The 18,165-nt window shown below is 52.5% G+C and overlaps 1 protein-coding gene across 2 annotated transcripts in view; it reads left to right on the top strand.

The window, feature by feature from the left end:
* The first annotated feature begins 42 nt into the window (after positions 1 to 42).
* The window catches only part of SSH1 (slingshot protein phosphatase 1), a 57,067-nt gene continuing 38,944 nt past the window's right edge, over positions 43 to 18,165 (top strand). The window contains exons 1-2 of one of the 2 annotated variants that reach the window (XM_027124472.1): positions 43 to 272; positions 5,016 to 5,056. In XM_027124472.1, the coding sequence (XP_026980273.1) occupies positions 204 to 272; positions 5,016 to 5,056 (110 nt within the window). In that variant the 5' untranslated portion in view covers positions 43 to 203. Of the gene's footprint in view, positions 273 to 4,550; positions 4,867 to 5,015; positions 5,057 to 18,165 lie in introns of those variants that run through there. The other variant, XM_027124471.1, reaches the window with a different exon arrangement.

Genomic DNA, 18,165 nt, shown 5'->3' with positions numbered 1-18,165 from the left:
GGGGGGCGGGGGGTGGGGGCGGCGACAGACGCCGGCAGGGAGGGGCGGGCCCGGCCCGGCTCGGCCCGGCTCGGCTCGGCCCGGCTCGGCCCGGCCGCCCGTGAGCGGCTCCTGGAGCGCCCTGGGCCCGGCCCGGGCGGCGGCGGTGGCGGCTGCGGCTCTAGTCCGAGGCTTCGGCGGCGCTCGCGCGCCGCGCCGCAGCCATGGCCCTGGTGACCCTGCAGCGCTCGCCCACGCCCAGCGCCGCCTCCTCCTCCGCCAGCAACAGCGAGGTGAGCCCCGGGCCCGCGCCCCGGCCTGAGCCGCCGCGCCAGGCCTGGGCCGCGAGTGCGGGGCGCCCGGGGCTGCGCCAGGGCAGCTTCAAGGGGTTCTTGGCCTGCGGGGCCGCAGCTGGACGACCCAGCCTTGGCAGCCGGACTGGGGTGACTGTGCGGGAGGCTGTGAGCGAGTGTGACCCCTGTTTGGGGGTGACTGTGCAGTGAGACTGTGTGTGCGGGTGTGACCCTCGTCTGGGGGTGACTGTGTGACCCCTGTTTGGGGGTGAGTGTGCGTGAGCCGGTGTGTGTGACCCCATCTGGGGGTGACTTTGTGTGTGTGGGACCCCCATCTGCGGGTGACTTGTGAATTTGAGCCCCGTCTGGGGGGTGACCGTGAGTGTGTGACAGTGTCTCTCGTCCGGGGGTGACTGTGCGGGATACTGGACGTGGGACCGGGACTCCTGATTGGGTAACTGCCTGAGATGCTGGTTCTAAGATTCAGGACCCTGTGGCTTGTCTCGGCCCTTTCCCTGTGTGCCCGGCTGAATGTATGCATGTGTATGCCAGCCTGTGTGTGCCTCTCCCTGTGCGTGAATCTGGCCTGTCCCCTGGGAGCCGTGCCTGTGTGATGCTGGGGGAGAGGCTGCCGGGTGCCCCTGTGGGTGGTGAGATTGTTTCCCCCGACTGCACGCCCCTGGAGTTTTGGCTCTGGGTGTGAGTGGCCGTGCCTCTCGGGGGCCGGCGTCACCGTGTGACAGTGGCTGAGTGAGCTCAGGGTGCTGGGTGACTGTGTGTCGTGTCTTTGTGTGCAGCTGAGTCTGGGTTTTTCTTGCTGTGATATCTTTCGGGGCTGCATGTTTTTGTGCATCTGGCTGTGCATGTGGCTGCGGCCGACTCTGGGGTTGCTGGGATTGCACCAGTGCTTTCTGGGGCTGAAAGTGCATCTTTGCGCTGTGCGGGTTTCTGTGCGTCTGCGTGTGACCCAGCCTGTCCTGGAGTGGCGCCTTCTTGCTCTGGGGTTACTGAGGAATTGGTCCTCTGAGTGCACAGTTGGGTTGGACCGTGCTAGTCTGGGCCTCGGGCCTCCGAGCAGTAGAACCAGGTGGGTCTCAACTCACATCTGTGGCCGGACTGAGTGCTGACCTGCAGACACAGCAGGCTGGAGGAGGCGGCAGGGAGCTGTTTAGGGAAGGGAGAGGAGGCTGGAGGAGGGGCCCTGCAGGCCCAGGAAGTGGCCCCGCCAGCATCTGGGCAATTCAGGCCCCTTCTCCCTGGGGGGAAGTTGACTGATAACATGGAAAGGTTTGTGTGTGTTTGTGAGAGAAGAGGACCTGTTTGCGGTTTAACAGCCCTGCCTGTCCCACCAGCTCCTGGAGGGGAAGCTCTTCAGCCTGTTTTGCTGGGACTGGCACTCTCAGAGTGGCTGCAGGGTTGACCCTCACAGCCCGCTTCTCTCAAGGAGAAGCCATTAATGAGTTATCTTGTCTACAGACAGAAGATTCTAACAGCCCCTGCTCTGCACGGTGGCCAGTAGCCTGCAGCTGAGGAGTCTGCAGTAGCTTCTGGCCTCCCCACAGAGACATCTGTTCCCCTACATCATTTCTACTACTGCTGTCTTGCAGTTTACAAAGTACTTCTCTGCACTTAATCTCATGGTCCCTTCTCAAAAACGAGTGAAGAGTTCAGCTCCGGGAAGAGGTTAGACGAAGAGCCTCTCAGCCCGGGTCTCTGATTCTAAACCCCGCGTTCCCTGCGTTACTTTGCACCTGATCTAGTTCTGCTTTAGATACATGTAAAATTTTTCATTTTATTGTCTCACTTTTTAGCTGAGATAGAATTCCCATACCATAAATCCACCATTGTAAAGTGTACAGTTCAGTGGGTTTTAGTGTATGCACAAGGTTGTACAAGCATCACCACGAATTCCAGAACATTTTCATCACCCCCAAAAGAAACCTCACACCCCTGAGCCATCAGCCACAGCCTCCCTCCCACCACCCCTGCCCTGCTGTAACCAACTCTAGGCAACCACTCATGTACTTTTTGTCTCTGTGTATTTGCTTATTCTGGGCATTTCATGTAAGTGGAATCATACACTATGTGGCCTTTTGTGTCAGGCTTATTTCACTCACCATCATGTTTTCAGGGCTCATCCGTGTTGCAGCATGTGTCAGGACCTCATTCCTTTTTACGGCCGAGTAATATTCTATGGTACGGATGTACATTTTGTTGGACATTGGGGTTGTTTCCACTAGGCACATTTTAAATTATTATAGAAAGCCTTCTTTTCACCAAATGCCAGTGACCTCCAAAATAAGAATAAAACTCAACCAGCTTTTACTCACCTTGAATAAATCAGCAGCATTAGTTGCCCAGGGAGCCAGCAGAGGCTGGGATGTTCCCTGGAAGGTGAGGCTTTCTTCCATGTGGGGCGAGGCACAAAGATGCAAGAAGGAACAGAGAGGGCAGGCGTGTGTGCACAGGATCAGGAGACGTGGGCCAGGCCGGCTGTGCCTCTGGTCTGACCTTCCTCAGGTTACTTCCCTTCTCTGGGCCTCAGCTCATCTGAAAGGGCTGGCTTCCCTCTAATGTGTGTTCTTTGGCTTTCTTCTCTGGAATAACTGACCTTGTGTTGCCTTTCATCCTGAGAATCTCAGAGAGTGAGCGAGAATTAAATGATTTTGAAGCCTGTATCCCCCCCGCCCCCCATCATTTCCTTACTCCTCAAAATGTGCATCCTTCGTTGAGTCAGAGACACTCAGGGCATTTCTTTCCTTCCCCAGCCCGTGGTCCTGCTGCACGGCGTGGGAACTAAGGGAAGTCACAGCCCGACCTGCAAAGCAGTGCTTCCCTCTTTTTAAGTTTTGTTCCTAACCCCCCAGTGTTTTTTTTTTTTGCGGTACGCGGGCCTCTCACTGCTGTGGCCTCTCCCGTTGCGGAGCACAGGCTCCGGACGCACAGGCTCAGCGGTCATGGCTCACGGGCCCAGCCGCTCCGCGGCATGTGGGATCTTCCCGGACCGGGGCACGAACCCGTGTCCCCTGCATCGGCAGGCGGACTCTCAACCACTGCGCCACCAGGGAAGCCTCTCCCCCCCCCAATCTTTAATTATCTCATTAATCTTGTCTCATTCTTTTGTGAGAACAGGCAGAGAGCCCAAGAATAGGTAAAGCAGTAGCTCTCAGGAATGGGCTGTAATGTTGTGATTTTTTTTTTTTTTTTTTTTTTTTTACGTTGTTGTTTTTGACAGATGTTCAAGGTGACTAATTTTCATGGGCAGATCTCCAGTCCCTTTGAGGTGGCGGGGTTGGATCAGGGTTGCTCAGCCCCAGCATTGCCGATGTTGGGTGAGCTGTCTGTTGCAGGGGCCCGTCCTGTGTGTTGGAGGAAGTGTAGCAGCACTCTGACCTCTACCCACTAGATGCCAGTAGCATCCTCCCAAAAAAGGCTCCAGCCTTGCCTGGCGTCCCCTGCTGAGATCAGTTGCCCCCATTTGAGAACCACTGGGTTAGACCCAGCAGTCTCTTCCAAGTTTGTTCCTGCGGTTGTGTGAGTTGTTTTGTGTATGTTTCACTTCGGCACCGAAGTTGGTGGCCCTGTGGTCAGCAGAGCTGTCCCCGATGTTTCCACTTCTCCTTCGTTGTCGGGTAGGGAGTGTGAGAACTAACTGATGGTCTCTGCCTCTGCCCCGTGCGTTACATACGTGATCTAATGACAGTGTAGGACCAGGACCCTCTGCTGGACTCATTCCTTGGTGAAATTGCCACCTGTGGCGTGTGTGCCTTGCTGCCCAGACCTCTCTCTACATGATCTCCGTAACCCTTTTCCCACCACTGCTGGCTTCTGTCTGGTTTCTGTCCTCAGTCAGCCTTGCATCTCTTCCAGCCATCACTGCTTTCCAGGTTTCTCTCTTCCCCATTCAATGGGCTCCTCTGTGTAACATACAAAACATGCCAAGTCCCAGTGGTGCAGAGTCGTTGGGATGTGTGTTTTCTTCTCATTTAAGTTTTCTCCTTGAAAGAAAAAAAAGGAAAAATTGCAGTCAGGGCTTAAATCGTGGTTACTCTTGGAGCCTCTAACGCCCTTCGCCTTGTAACATTTAGGAAATATTAAATGTCCCTTTCTTTCATGTCTATAAATAAACCAATAGCCTAGAAAGTTTTATATTAAACTTTAAGCCTTTTTGAGAACCACCAAGAGCTTCATGACCCACAGACAGCCTGATCCTGGCCACGTTCCATTAAGAAAGACTTGCCTGGAATGGTGGTGGTGGTGGTGGTGGTGGTGGTTTTATTTATTTATTTTTTAACTTGTGTGTTGTGGCTTAAAATGGTGTTGATCACTCAGCTGTTGCCTAGCTTGAAGGGAGGAAACAGCCTCTTAAGACATTGCCCCCTCCCCTTAAAACAGAAAAACAGGATATGCTCCAAAGCAGCCCTGGAAAATGGAGAGCTCAGGGCTGAACAAGCGTGTGGAGTAGCAGCGCCGGCCAGGAGCGCTCTGTTAGCAGGCATCCGTCTGCGATGCCTTGGAAGGCATGTGGGGAAACATCAGGAAACCTGAAAATTCCTCCGCGGAAATTACTCAGGGGAGCAGCAGAGCAGGATTGGTAAGGAGAGGGTGCGGCTCTCTGGAAGGAACCAGGTTTCCTGGACATCTGTATCTTTTGCAGACACCAGAGCAGGAAATGTGAGCCTTGTGTCTGAGGCTTGTCGATAGCGGCATCTGGGCTGTGACATTCTCTTTCTTTCTCTGCAGTTGGAGGCTGGCAGCGATGAAGATCGCAAGTTAAACCACAGGTAAGCAGACTTAGTGTTTTCGTCCTGAAGTCTTTCTTCCAAGCAGGTAAGAAATACTCTTGTGCCTTTCCAAAAGGGAGGACCCTCGAGAAAGACTACACCAGCTTTTTAGTAGTGCTTTAAAAACGATCCAGAACACATAGACAGAAGGAGAGCTTTACAAGTGATCTAGACGTTTAACTGTAAACAGCTTTAATAACATTATGTAACATTTAGAGAAGAAAAAAAATGATGGCCAGTATTCCACCCCCCTGGCTTTACCGTGAGGATGAGTATCTTTATAAACTTCCTTCCAGATTTTACTTCTGCTTTAAAGAAAATAATCATTTTAGTATGTTCTAACTTTTCCATCCTGCTTTTGGGAAGGTATTCCTTTTGAGGTAAGTACATTGCTGATTTGAAACAGACATTCAACCCCTCAGTTTATTAATTCAAGGTGTTGTGTGTGTGTGTGTGTGTGTGTGTGTGTGTGTGTGTGTGTGTGCGCGCGCGCGCGTGTGTGCCAGTGAGAAATCTTTACGTATACTCGTTTGAGAAGTTTCTCAAGCTTGTAGTCCTCGGTTGCTGTATTCACAAGTAGACGCCAAAAGCACGTTTGTTTTTCTTTGCCAAAAATTGGGTGTTTTGTTGGTTGACAGAAGATTTAGCACTTCATTATATAATGTACTCTTCTGCACCAAAGAACTAGTCTTAAACTCTGGCTCTTAGAGTGTGAAAACGTAAACATCTAGATTAAAAAAAAAGAATTAAACAGAATTTAAAGGATTTTTTTTTTTAATGTCTGTTTCATCTTGGGAGGAGGAGGACAATTAATTGGAAAAGGAAATATGTGTTCAGAAACTGGGGTCAGCCGTTCATTACCGAGAGCAGGCTATCCTGGTTCAACTCACCCGCGGAAGTGATAGAGCTCTGCCTCGCCTGTCTTTGAAGTTTTCTGTGTGTTTGAGGGAAGGGAGGCACCATTTTTTCTAAAGCTCATATGTGTAGAGAAATAGTTGTCTTATTACAATTGTGGGTCCTCGTTTTCACGTTATGCTGGAGGGAGGAACAGCGGCAGTGACACGTTTGCTCTTCAGACTGGGGGTGTGGGTTGCTGAGAGTCTCGAAGGCTGGAATCAGCTGGATTCCCAAGTGGGGGAGGGGGGAGGGGAGGAGTGGAGTCTGCTCTGGAGACTGTGGGGGAGGGAGAGCGGGGCGGAGGGCCTGCTGCCCGCCTCGTGGGGCCCCATCCCCGCTCCCCCAGCTCCTCACCAGCCCTTACATGGACTTGGACTCTTCTCCCCCTCAAGCCGATCCTTTTCTTCCAGGCCTCTTGCCCCAGAGATGGCATTTAAGCCTCTCACTTAGATGGTCTTTCGTTTTTTAATTGCCCTTCCTGAACTGACAGCATAGTGTTTTGAATTGTTTCCATTAATAAAGAAGTTACAAATAGCAGTGGTAGGAAAATGTGTATGTGCTGCTGGCCAGTAAAAGGCCCCTTTCTCTGCACAGCTTGGAGCTGGAGAGGACCGTACAAAGGGAAGTGATGGCAGCTCTCTGCATTGCCAAATTTAACCCTCACAACGACCCCAGGAGGTGGGGTATTCCCCCCAGGTCGCAGGTGAGGAATCCGAGGCCCAAGGTTGCCTTCGAAGCGGGCCCTCCGTTGCCCGCAACACCTGAGTTTGTCGTAGGACACCACCTTTCCGGGGACCAGTTTCGTGGTTCAGTTGAGCAGGTGTGTTGCACGTACAGGCGTGGGAACTTGCTGAGCTCGCCCAGGTGGGTAGAGGCCGCGGCAGGGCGAGAACCCAAGAGCCCTGCTGACTTGTGATGGTGCCTCCTAGGAAGTCAGATCGCCCTGGTGACCACCGTGAGTCCCTCTGTGCTGCTCTCAGTGGGTCCCCAGTGCCATCGTGAGCTCTGGGAGACCTGGGCTGCGGGGGGGAACCTGGTCTCTGAGCCCATCCTCACAGGCTCCCCTTTCCTCCCCTCTTCCTTCACCTTGATGTTCACTCCCCGTTTTAGGCAGTGGACACTGTCCTGGTTTCTAACCCTCCGAACCAAACAAGAGAAGTCCTGCTGTCCTGGCGTGAGCTTTGACTGAAACTCATTGGCATCTGCGTGTGGATTTGCATTTTCAGGCCTGTGCTCTCTAAGCTTCTCCTAGAGAAAAAAAAATGTGTGGAATGGTCCCTCATTGGTTGCTCGTTTTGGGGAGGAGAGTTGGGGAGAGGAGATTTCTCTTTGCTTCACATTCATCCTGAAGGTAATCTGGCCTGGTTTGGTTTCTGAAGGGCGCTGGGGAGGGAGAGAAACTGGGGAGGCCGCAGGATATGCCTCTCTCTTTGCCCCTTTGTCTACCCTTAATTGACAGTTTCATCTTTCGGGTCCTCCAAGAAGTGATCTTAGAGCCACGTGTAGCCAGTAAATTGCTGAATCCGTGGGTTGGATCTTCTGTCACCTGCCCTCTTCCTCCCCTGTCCCCCCCTGGTGGCACCATCAGTCAGGTCCTTGTACCTCCCCTGATCCACTGAGGGGCCACCCATCCACCCATCGCTCTGCGTCAGTTTATCGTCCCCACTGTCAGAGGGACGCCAGTCTGGAAGCGCCCGTGCTTCTTCCTCCTGGTCGCCACGCTTTTTCCTCCTTCACCCTCGTCACTGGCCTTTCGTCGAATGTGCCATTTTTCAGTCCTGCCCCTGCTCCCTGACCAGGCTCTTTCTCTAAGCCAGTTCCCTTTCCAGTTGGCCACAGTCCTCATGGCCAGCTCAGCATGCTCCCATCCCAAACCTCTGTGGCTTCCCTCTCCTTGGCAGGTGGCTCTTGATTTCTCTCTGTGCTGGGTACCATACCTGCCTTCCCTGGCAGCTACCTGTGTTTTTGTCTCGTCCCTAACTGTTGGTGACATCTTAGTGACAGGGTCTTAGTTCTCTGCCTGCACAAAGCACTTCAGCAGTTTAAACATATTAACTTTGTTTTGATTCTGCAGCGAATTGCATTCATGTGTGAGAACGATGTGTCGAGGAAAGACGTGGGCTTTGGAGTCAGGCAGATCTAGCCTCGGAGCCTGGCTTCTGCACTAGTAGAGGTGCCGGCATGCATCTGGGAGTCACTGTGCCTCTGTGGGTCTCCGTTCTTCCATCTGTAAAATGGATAAAGCTATGACCTTTCAGGGTTGGCGAATACTTTGCGTGGGGCTCCTTGCACAGAGCCAGGTCCACAATGGGCGTGGAGGACTGTGGCTACGTTTGGTCTTCAGAGGATGGTGCTCCTATCAGTGTTAGGTTCACAGCTCAGAAGTAGAGGCTCTGACCCCCAGCAGGTGCCGCGTCCACTGTGTGGGGCTGAGAGGGCCACCCCCGTGGCTGTCCTGTGACTTGGACCAGCCTGCGTCCTTTACCCAGTGACATCCCTGTAGGATGTAAACAGGAACACACCTTCTGCAGAATCTCTATTGTCATCCGGATGGTTTCTCCGAAGGCCTTCTGGCGGACATCTCGAGACCTGCTTACCGCCCGTCCAGAGGGAAGCTGAGTGACGCAGAGCCGTAGACCCAGCTCTCGCTCCCTCTGTCCTGTTCTCTGCGTGTGCAGATGGCCGCCGGCCTCCAGCGATCCCCTTTGGGAAGCTGCGCTGTTCAGACTGTGGGAACTGGTGAGCTTATGGCCTGCTGGCAGCAGCTCCTGGCTCCCTCACCATCCTGGGAGTCGCCTCCGTCTGGCATGAGGCGTAAGTGGTTGTGTGCCAGGCGGGGCCCTGGGGAGGGAATATGGTTGTGTTCTTTCCAGAGTGTGGATCAGGAGTGAGTGTTTTGCTGTTTTTTTTGGTTGTTTTTGCGGTACGCGGGCCCCTCACTGTTGTGGCCTCTCCCGTTGCGGAGCACAGGCTCCGGACGCGCAGGCTCAGTGGCCATGGCTCACGGGCCCAGCCGCTCCACGGCATGTGGGATCTTCCCGGACCGGGGCATGAACCCGTGTCCCCTGCATCGGCAGGCGGACTCTCAACCACTGCGCCACAGGGGAAGCCCTGCGGTTTTGTTTTTTTGGGGGGTTTTATCATCCAGTATTTCAAGTCAAGCACGTGAAAATGATCATTAGCGTTCTTTTAATTTCTTTTCTTACTTGCCCAAGCAAACGTTTGGGCCAAAGCAGCAGGACTTTGTCTTCTCTGTTTTATCTGGTTTCAGTGGTAAACTGTGAACTCCCTTACAGCTCTGCCTTTCCCTCTACCCTCTCCTCCTTCCGGTCTTGACCTGGAAATCCCCAGAGGACCCCGCTCTCCATATAAGCTTTTCTCCCACCCCAACTGCGTCAGGAAGGGGTGGTGGTTGGTGTGTCCTTGCTCTTCAGATCACACTTCCCAATCTTTATTCACAACCTCTTCTTCGAGGCCTGTCCACCCTTTGTGGTTTCTCTCTGCCTTTCTTGATGGTTCCTTAGCCGTCAAGACTTGACTGTGACTGTTGGGAGTCTGTCCATTTAAGTCCCGGCAAGAGATGTCGAGCGTTTGTGGCATCCAGGCTCTGTGCAGCAGGCCGCTGTGTCAGCTGTCTACTGCTGTGTAACAAGCTACTCCAAACTCAGTGGTCCAGAACGATACACGCTTATTTCCTCACAGCTCCTGTGGGCCAGGAACCCGGACGTGGTTGAGCTGTGTCCACGTGGCTGCAGTCAAGGTGTTAGCCAGGGCCGGGATCTCATCTGTGGCTTGGGTCCTCCTCCAGGCTCACACTGGTTCTTGGCAGAATGCGTTCTCTTGCAGCTGTAGATTCCACGGGTGGTGGCTTGCTTCAAGGCCGACAGGAGAATCTGATGCCATCAGGGAACGCCATCAGGAGAGGGACCATCCCATCACCTTTACCATAGGGTATAACCTAATGAAGGGAGCAGCTCTCCCATCCTGTTCCCTGGTCCCAGCACACTCAGCATAGGGGGCTCATCCAGGGTGCCTGCCCCAAGGCCTGGGGTCCTGGGCAACCTCAGAATCTGCCTACCAGTCTCAGTCTGTGGGAGTTCTTGAGATGCCCCAGTCTAATGTAGAGAAAACAAGACATGTAACCGAGTAGGTTTCTGTACAGTGTTACAGATGTGGCAGGGTGTAAAGGCATCACTTATATAAAGGCATCACTGGCTGGTGGGAAGAGGCCAGGAGCCCCAGGGAGCCGGCAGGAGTCGACCACATGCCAGAGACCGTCATTTTCTCCACTCAGCACCCGTACGCGCCTTCACACCTGGAGGCTTGGCATCTCGTGTTTGCCCCATGTTGCATGTTGACCTCTGCAATAACACCTCCAGTGACCCTTAGACATTTTTTCCATGAGCTTTGGCCTTGGGGAGGGACAGGCCTGGGTTTGGCTTCCACCTCTGTCATCTGTCACCTCACCTGGCTGTCATAGGACCTGGGCAGGCCTCATTTTCCAATGGGCAAAATAACCTGTGGCATCATAGACGTTCCGACAAATGCCCCGCCTCTGCCTCCTTCAGGTCGCTTCCTCTGGTCGCTTCTGACTCTTCCTTTTTTTCCCCACGGGCGTTTATCTCTCCTTAGTATTTCCTTGAGACTTGGGACTTGTTGTTTAGTATTTACCGAAGTACATAAATGTTCTCTGCTAGGAGGATCGGCTGTATGATTTGTGGAGCCCAGTGCAAAATGAAAATTGTAGACCCACTTTTTAAAAAGTGATGAAGAATTTCAAGGTGGCAACAGCAGAGCATTAACCAAGCTCGGAGCCCTTCTGAGCATGAGGCCTTGAGCCACTGCCCAGGGCGCCTGCCCACTTGACCACGAGCCCACCCTAAGGACAGAGCCTTCCCCGCCTCTCCCGTCACCTCTCCCGGTGCCTGGTGTGCACTGGATGGGCCATCGAGGTCTTGTAAATTGAATTTTCCAAGTTCTATCTCATGGTGAGGAACTCAGAGTGGTCTTGGACAACACACAGGAAGCAAAGGACAAAGAAATTTTTCCTGCGATTTCCCCCTGCAGTTTAGCAATACAGGTGCTGTTCGCGCAGTCTCAGCACCCCTGTCCTAATCGACTTACAAGCCATTCATTCGCCAAATCCTTACTGAGCACTTACTGTGTGCCAAGCACTGTCCTAGGAGCTGAGAATATAGCAGTGAACAGAGCACAGAAATCCCTGCCCTTGTGGCTGACATTCTGTTGGGGGAGACAAGACAGTAGGTAAGATGAACAGGTACATTAAGTGTGTTAGCAGGTGCTGAGGAGGAAAAGTCAACCAGGGACGGAGGCTGTGGACGTGAGCCCTTCAGACGTGCTGTGCTCTGTGAGTTGCCTCATGGGCGTCGTTTTATTTAGTCTGTGTAAGGAAAGCACCACTTCTGTTCCCATTCTCTGGATGAGAAGACAAAGCCTCAGGGAGGTAGCTGGCCTAACTTCAGTTAGTAGGAAGTGATGGAGCCAGGGCCCTCATGCTCCGAGTCTCTGACTCCAAAGCCTGTGCTCTGAGCCCCAAAATTCGAGAGCCATCTCCGCAAGCCCGCCTCCCGTGGCTTTGCCCTCCTCCCTTCTGGCCTGAACCCCAGGGGCCCCACCGTGAGCCCTGTGCCCTGTCCTGTGAGCTCCCTGACCTTGACCTAGAGTGAGACTTGTAGTCGATGCCCCTTCCCATGCAGTCGCCTGGACGGGTAGCAGGGGAGGGTGAGGGGTGCTCCTCGTGGCTCCCGTTCAGCGGGGGCCTGTAGGTGCAGGCCCTGGGCTGGGAACTGGAGGCAGCTTGTCTCGTTTCTGTCACCCCCACAAGGTGCCTGCCTCATTGTAGGAAACTGCAGTTCCCAGGGGCCGGAGCCAGGGTTGAGATGCAGGTCGCTGTGACTCAGAAGCCTGTGTCCCTTCCTTGCTGCTCCTGTCCCCACAGGGCACCTGCAGGTTTGTGTTCAGCTCATCCCTTCCTGTCCCCACCCGCGTGGCGTTAGAGGCAGCTACCTCCCGTCGACTCCCAACCTGAAACACTGGGGTGCACACACGTGGAACGTCCTGGGGCCGTTGTACCATTCTGCCCTTCCTTTCGGTTTAACTCTGGTATTCTTCCGGGCAGTTGGTTGGAACGTTTGATGTTAAAATCAGAATTCGCCTTCAGCATGTGTTAAATAGATTTTGTTGTCGTTAGAAAACTCATCCTGGAATGGGGACACGTGAGAACAGAGGTGAAGAGTTAATTTGATTCTGTTGGAACGTAATTAAAGTTATTAAGGTTAACTTAAAATGGATTTTGCTCAGAGTCTAGTAGGTTTCATTAAACTTTTGAAATACCAGTGCTTAGACTTCAAAAGAAGCCTGGGGGCTTCCCTGGTGACGCAGTGGTTGAGAGTCTGCCGGCCGATGCAGGGGACACGGGTTCGTGCCCCGGTCCGGGAAGATCCCACATGCCGCGGAGCAGCTGGGCCCGTGAGCCATGGCCGCTGAGCCTGCGTGTCCGGAGCCTGTGCTCTGCAATGGGAGAGGCCACGACACTGAGAGACCCGCGTACCGCAAAAATAAAAAAAAAAAAAAGAATGCCTGGAAGCCCTGGTCTCATCCTTCCTGTGCACTTAGCACACCAGGGGAGTGTGTTTGCACACCAGGGGAGTATGTGTACACACCAGGGGAGCCTGTGTACAAACCAGGGGAGCGTGTTTGCACTCCAGGGGTGCCTGTGTGCACACCAAGAATGCTCGTTCATGCGAGCTCTTTCTTCCTGGGTGATCGTGGTACCCGATCACCCTCGTGGTAAATGGAGCAAAGCTGTGAGTGGGAGTCAGAAAACCTAGGTTCTGTCCTACGATGTGTCATCTGCTGTGCAACCTTAGGCCAGTCACTAAAGGTCTCTGGGCCCCCACTGCCTCCTTTGTAAAGTGAAGAGATGAGATTAGATTATGGCTTCCAAATGCAAGAAGGAGAGTGCTCACTCACACCCACCAGTCTAGTTCTGTGTTACCTTGTTAACACTTCTGACCATTCTCGGTAGCTTTCTAACAGGCCGTCCAGAGTTTCTCTTTTCTTCTCAGGCTGAGAGCAAGGTTAGCCCTGTGTGGGGCATCTCGCCAAGTCACGCTGAGATGGAGAGAACTGGTGTGGCTGCTGAGAGGAAGTGGACCCTCTGTTCGGACCCACTTCCCTCTCAGTGAGCGTCAAGCCAGGCGCGCTTCACCCCGGAGCAGGGCCACACGCATGGCGGCGGCCGTCTGAACAGAAGGGACTCCCGCCTTTAGAGTTCATCCTTGGCGTATGTCGTGCTGTGGTCAGGTATCCTGGATCTGGGCAGTGTAGTGGGAAATTCCTAAGACAAGGAGGATATCCACGGGAGTCCTTCTGTTTTGAGGAAGGCTGCAGGAAGAAAACAGGATTCATCAGAGAGGATTAATCGAAGTCAGGAGTAGCCACTTGCAGGGCGTGCTGAGTGATGGGGCTGGGGGCTGGGGGCAAGACCACGCGTCTGGCCCACAAGGCTCCCACTCTGGGGTGTGGAAAGCCCTGGCGATGGTCCCCACTCCCGCGGCAGAGGCAATGTGCTGATGAGAGCAGCCCCCGGCCGTCCTGCCCCGCCGTGCGGGGAGAGGATCAGCAATGCCCAGACTGCCGTGTAAATTACGGAATCGTGCCGTTGGCTGTGCCTCGATGGGGTGGGGCTGCTGGGTCGTGTCTGTACCCACCCCCTGACCGCCTGTGTGACTGTGACCTCAGGCCAGCCCCCTGCCCTCCCCGAAACAGGAAGGGTCCTCCTCGGTTCAGGGAACTTGTATGAGGCTGGGAAGGCGTCTTGCACAGTGTGTAGTGTCTGGTCCTTGCCAGCCACAGGGCACCGGTATTTTCATAGATGGTGGGAAGCGAGAGTCCCTTCTGCCGCCTTCCTGACCGTGTTCCCCCCCAGACCAAAGACCAAAAGGTCAACTGAGTGGAACCCAAGGGAAAAAACAGCCAACGCCTGACCTGTTTCCCTCCAAGTTACACTGAGCCTGGTACCAGGCAAAGCATCGTGTCTTGTCTGCCTTTATTTATTTATTTGTACAGGTTAAAAAACAATTTTTTTTTCCCTTGAATGGCTACTTTTGAAGCTATTTTTAAAAAGACTTTGTTTCAAAGAAGGCCTCAGAGGCCCCGCCTTAGGAAACGTCTGGTGCCCTCCCTGCGGGGGGCCTCCCCGCGCTGGCAGAAGTGATTCCCACACGCTTGCCGAGAGTTCTCAAGGCATGAGTCCCCAGATCGGGACCCACAAGGGAGGGGACTGTTGGCGTGCTTCGGAGAGAGCCGGGCCCGCTGCCGCCTCTGGAAATTGCTTGTCCCTTCTGCCCAGATGTCCAAGCCCGCTGTTCCGTGTCTTGTCTGAAGCAGCTGGAAGTTGGGAGGGGCTGTTCGCTTCTGGGGTGGAGGCCGCTGAGCCATACGGCAAGGGGGCTTCCACAGGAGCCCGCTCCCCAAGCCCGGGCGCCCTGTGCAGGCCCCGCCACATGGAGTGGGAGGGAGATGTGACGCTTATGAAGCAACCTTGTAACGGAGGCAGTTTTGTTTTGTTTTGTTTTTTTGCGGTACGCGGGCCTCTCACTGTTGTGGCCTCTCCTGTTGCGGAGCACAGGCTCCAGACGCGCAGGCTCAGCGGCCATGGCTCACGGGCCCAGCTGCTCCGCGGCATGTGGGATCCTCCCAGACCGGGGCACGAACCCGCGTCCCCTGCATCGGCAGGCGGACTCTCAACCACTGCGCCACCAGGGAAGCCCAGCAGTTTTTATTTAGAGTTATATTTGCCTTATCAATCCAGCCAGTGTATTGGGTTGGCCAAAAAGTTCGTTCGGGTTTTCCATAAGCTATCATGGAAAAATCTGAACGAAGTTTTTGGCCAACCCAGCATGTTTGGTGCCTATATGTGTATTGGGTTCTGTGCTGAATGCTGGGGATTCCATGTTAAATAAAAAAAGAGTCCTTACCCTCCAAAGGTAACGTGTGCTGTGTCTACCATAGCTCTGCCCAAAAGCAATTTGAAACAGCTTATAACATTCAAAGGGAACAGTATGATTTAGAATTGGAAAAGTGGAACATGGTGAACATAGGGGAAAATAAAGCAAAGTGAGGAGAAGGTTTGTATGTGGGATTCAAGGCATAATGTTGGTATAGTTACCGGAGTTTGGCTATACATCTGACTTTGAGCTTCCTGGGAGTCAAAGCAAAGAGAGAAACAAGATCGGTTGCTTGACTCATGGTGTCCTTAAAATACCGCCAGGTCAGTTTCTCTGAAGAACTGTTCCTGGTAGATACCTGCGGATGGGTATTCGTGAGGAGACCCAGTGAGATGGGCAGAGAGGCAGGTTGTCTTAGGTTTGGCCCTGAGGCCCACAGGGAGAGCTGATGCCACGGGCCCATCCCACCCATTAACCTGGGTATTTGTTGTCTTGAGAGGTGAGGTCAGCTGCAGCGCTTGGTGCCAAATCTGCTGGCCACCCCAACCGTTGAAAACAGGATGCTGAGTCACATCCTGCAGGTCTGCAGCGTCCTGACTTCGCGTGCCTGTCACAATGGGAGGCTCGCCCGGGCAGGTTGGCCCCCCACTTTTCCGAAAGTGTGGTCTCAGAGCAGGAAAACGCTAAAATTAGGTCTTACGTGGGCCAGGGCCATGTGTGTGCGAGGCTCTCGAAATCTGGACAGCCATAGACCAAGAGGAGCCCAGAGAGGGGAGCTTCCCATCATCCTCCACTGCCTTAGGCATGAAGCGAGGCTGCTGCTGTTATGGAAACACAGAGGGGAAATGGTCCTGAGGCAGGGAGAGATCTCAGGTGCTGCGGGTCAGAGCATCCAAGAGGGAAGCAGGAAGTCAGGACGTCTGCCAGTGATGATGACCAGTGAGAGGGTCTTAAGTTTTTAATCACTGGCCAATAGAGAAGAATTAAAAGGAGTGTTTTTGCCAAAATCCAGTTAAGTGGAATTTAAAAAAAATTTTTTTAAGTAATTTTAAAAATTCAGAAACAAAACGTACATAAAAGACCCCATTCAGGGTCCACCGTTTGTCCCAGCGGTGTCCTCTGTTGTCAAGGATCCAGGTCGGGATCGCCTGCTGCATGTAGTGGTCCTGTCTCCTGACTCTCCTTCAGTCTGGGGCATTCCTTAGTCTTCCTTTGACTCTCGTGACCTGGACACTTTGAAGGGGGAGGCCCGGCAGTTTGTAGAATGTCTCTCAGTTTGGGTTTGACTGATGTTCCCTCAAAATTAGATTCGGGTCGAGCAACACCATGTGTCTCATCACCGGTGATGTTCGCCGTGGTCCTCAAGTGGCTTTGCCCGGCTTCTTTACTGCACAGGTATTCTTTTCCCCCTTTATCAAGAAGTGTTTCTTGCGGGGGGAATACTTTGAAATTAGGTCAGTACCCGATGCCCCCTCAACTTTTCCGTTTATTTATATCTGTGTGGACTCCTGTTTGTCTGTTTCATGCATCGGTTCATAGTCTGTTAATTGTGTTCTTGACTTCAAGGTTCAAATTGTCCCCGATTTAGCCTGTGGGGTCTCCTTCAAGGTGGCTTCCCTGTCCCTTGACGTATCCACATCTTCCTTTAAGCACTGCCTTATTTTCTGACACCAGATGGCAGACCTCATCTTGTACTTTCCATCCCCCATCTCTGGAATCCCTCATTTCTCCAAGGAGCCCTACCTAGTTCCTTTTAGTAGAGAATGGAATTTCAAAACCGAGGCAGGTGGTGATTATTTTGTGAATCACTATCTTGTGCACCTGGAACTAACAGTGGTGTTAGGTCAATTATACTTCAACAAAAAAATTTTTTAATAAAGAATTTATGAAGCATTTTAACCCCTGTGAATAATAATTGGAAGGGATAATTGATGGATGAGATTAGGAGCTGGGGCTGGACCTAGAAATCTGACAGTGGAATGCAGAACATGGAAAGTGGTAGATACAGGTTGTCACGTTCCATTTATTTGGGTTTTAGTTGATCCATGGGCATATCTGAGAACTAAATGTCCACTAAGTTAAAAAAGCAGAAAATATTACATTTTTTTTCATGTACTCTATATAAAGATTCCTTGAAGCTCTTTCTACTCTCTAAAAACAAACAATATTAATTAAGGACTTTTGTTTTGAAGAAATAAAATTATACCAAATTAATCTGGAAAACAAAAACAAAGAAGCTGAGGTAAGTGTACTTATTATTACTGTTGGGGGCATTGCTCTCCACAGACCCCTTCAGTGGGCAGAATTAGGGGATATGTGGAGGTACGTGCACACACAAGCACACACGTGCACACACACGTTTGCATCTGTATTTTTTTCTCTATTTAAATATATTGAAAACCATGAATTCAAGCTAATACTTTCAATTCTGATCCAACATCTCTGGGTTCATTCTAGTTTTTTCTCTCTCCATATTTGTAATCCCTTTTCTTTCTTTTTTTTTTTAAATAAATTTATTTGTTTTATTTATTTTTATTTTTGGCTGCATTGGGTCTTTGTTGCTGCACATGGGCTTTCTCTAGTCGCGGCGAGCAGGGGCTACTCTTTGTTGTGGTGCATGGGCTTCTCATTGCGGTGGCTTCTCTTGTTGTGGAGCACGGGCTCTAGGCGCGCGGGCTTCAGTAGTTGTGGCTTGCGGGCTCTAGAGTGCAGGCTCAGTAGTTGTGGCGCACGGGCGTTGTTGCTCCGCTGCATGTGGGATCATCCCAGACCAGGGCTCGAACCCGTGTCCCCTGCATTGGCAGGCGGATTCTTAACCACTGCGCCACCAGGGAAGCCCCTGTAATCCCTTTTCTGATAGGAACTTGGCTCCCATTGTCCCTAAAGTGTTTACTTGTCTGATCAACCCCCCTGTCTGCAGCCACCTCTCCGCTGCTCACCACACCCTCTCCCTAACCCAGAGGCCTGCCTTGCTCTGCCCACCAGATGGTTTTCGGTCTGAATTGTTGGGGAAGAGAAGCAGACTTACTTTCTTCACTCTGTGTTTCCCCATGGGTGTCAATTTGGCAGAGGTTTGATGCTTACAGGTGAGACTCCTGGTGTCTTCTCCTGCCTTTTCCGCTTTTCGGCCACGTGAATTTGGACAAGCGACTTGATGTCTCTGAGCTGCAGTTTCCCCGTAGGTGGATGCTGAGGATTAGGTTAATATTAGGTTAATATGTATGACACGCCCAGCATGAC

The sequence above is a fragment of the Aethalodelphis obliquidens genome, unplaced genomic scaffold (genome assembly GCF_003676395.1).
Source record: "Aethalodelphis obliquidens isolate GAN/ISIS:26980383/991018 unplaced genomic scaffold, ASM367639v1 scaffold28, whole genome shotgun sequence".
Taxonomy (NCBI): domain Eukaryota; kingdom Metazoa; phylum Chordata; class Mammalia; order Artiodactyla; family Delphinidae; genus Aethalodelphis; species Aethalodelphis obliquidens.
This window is presented reverse-complemented; position numbering and strand designations above follow the sequence as displayed.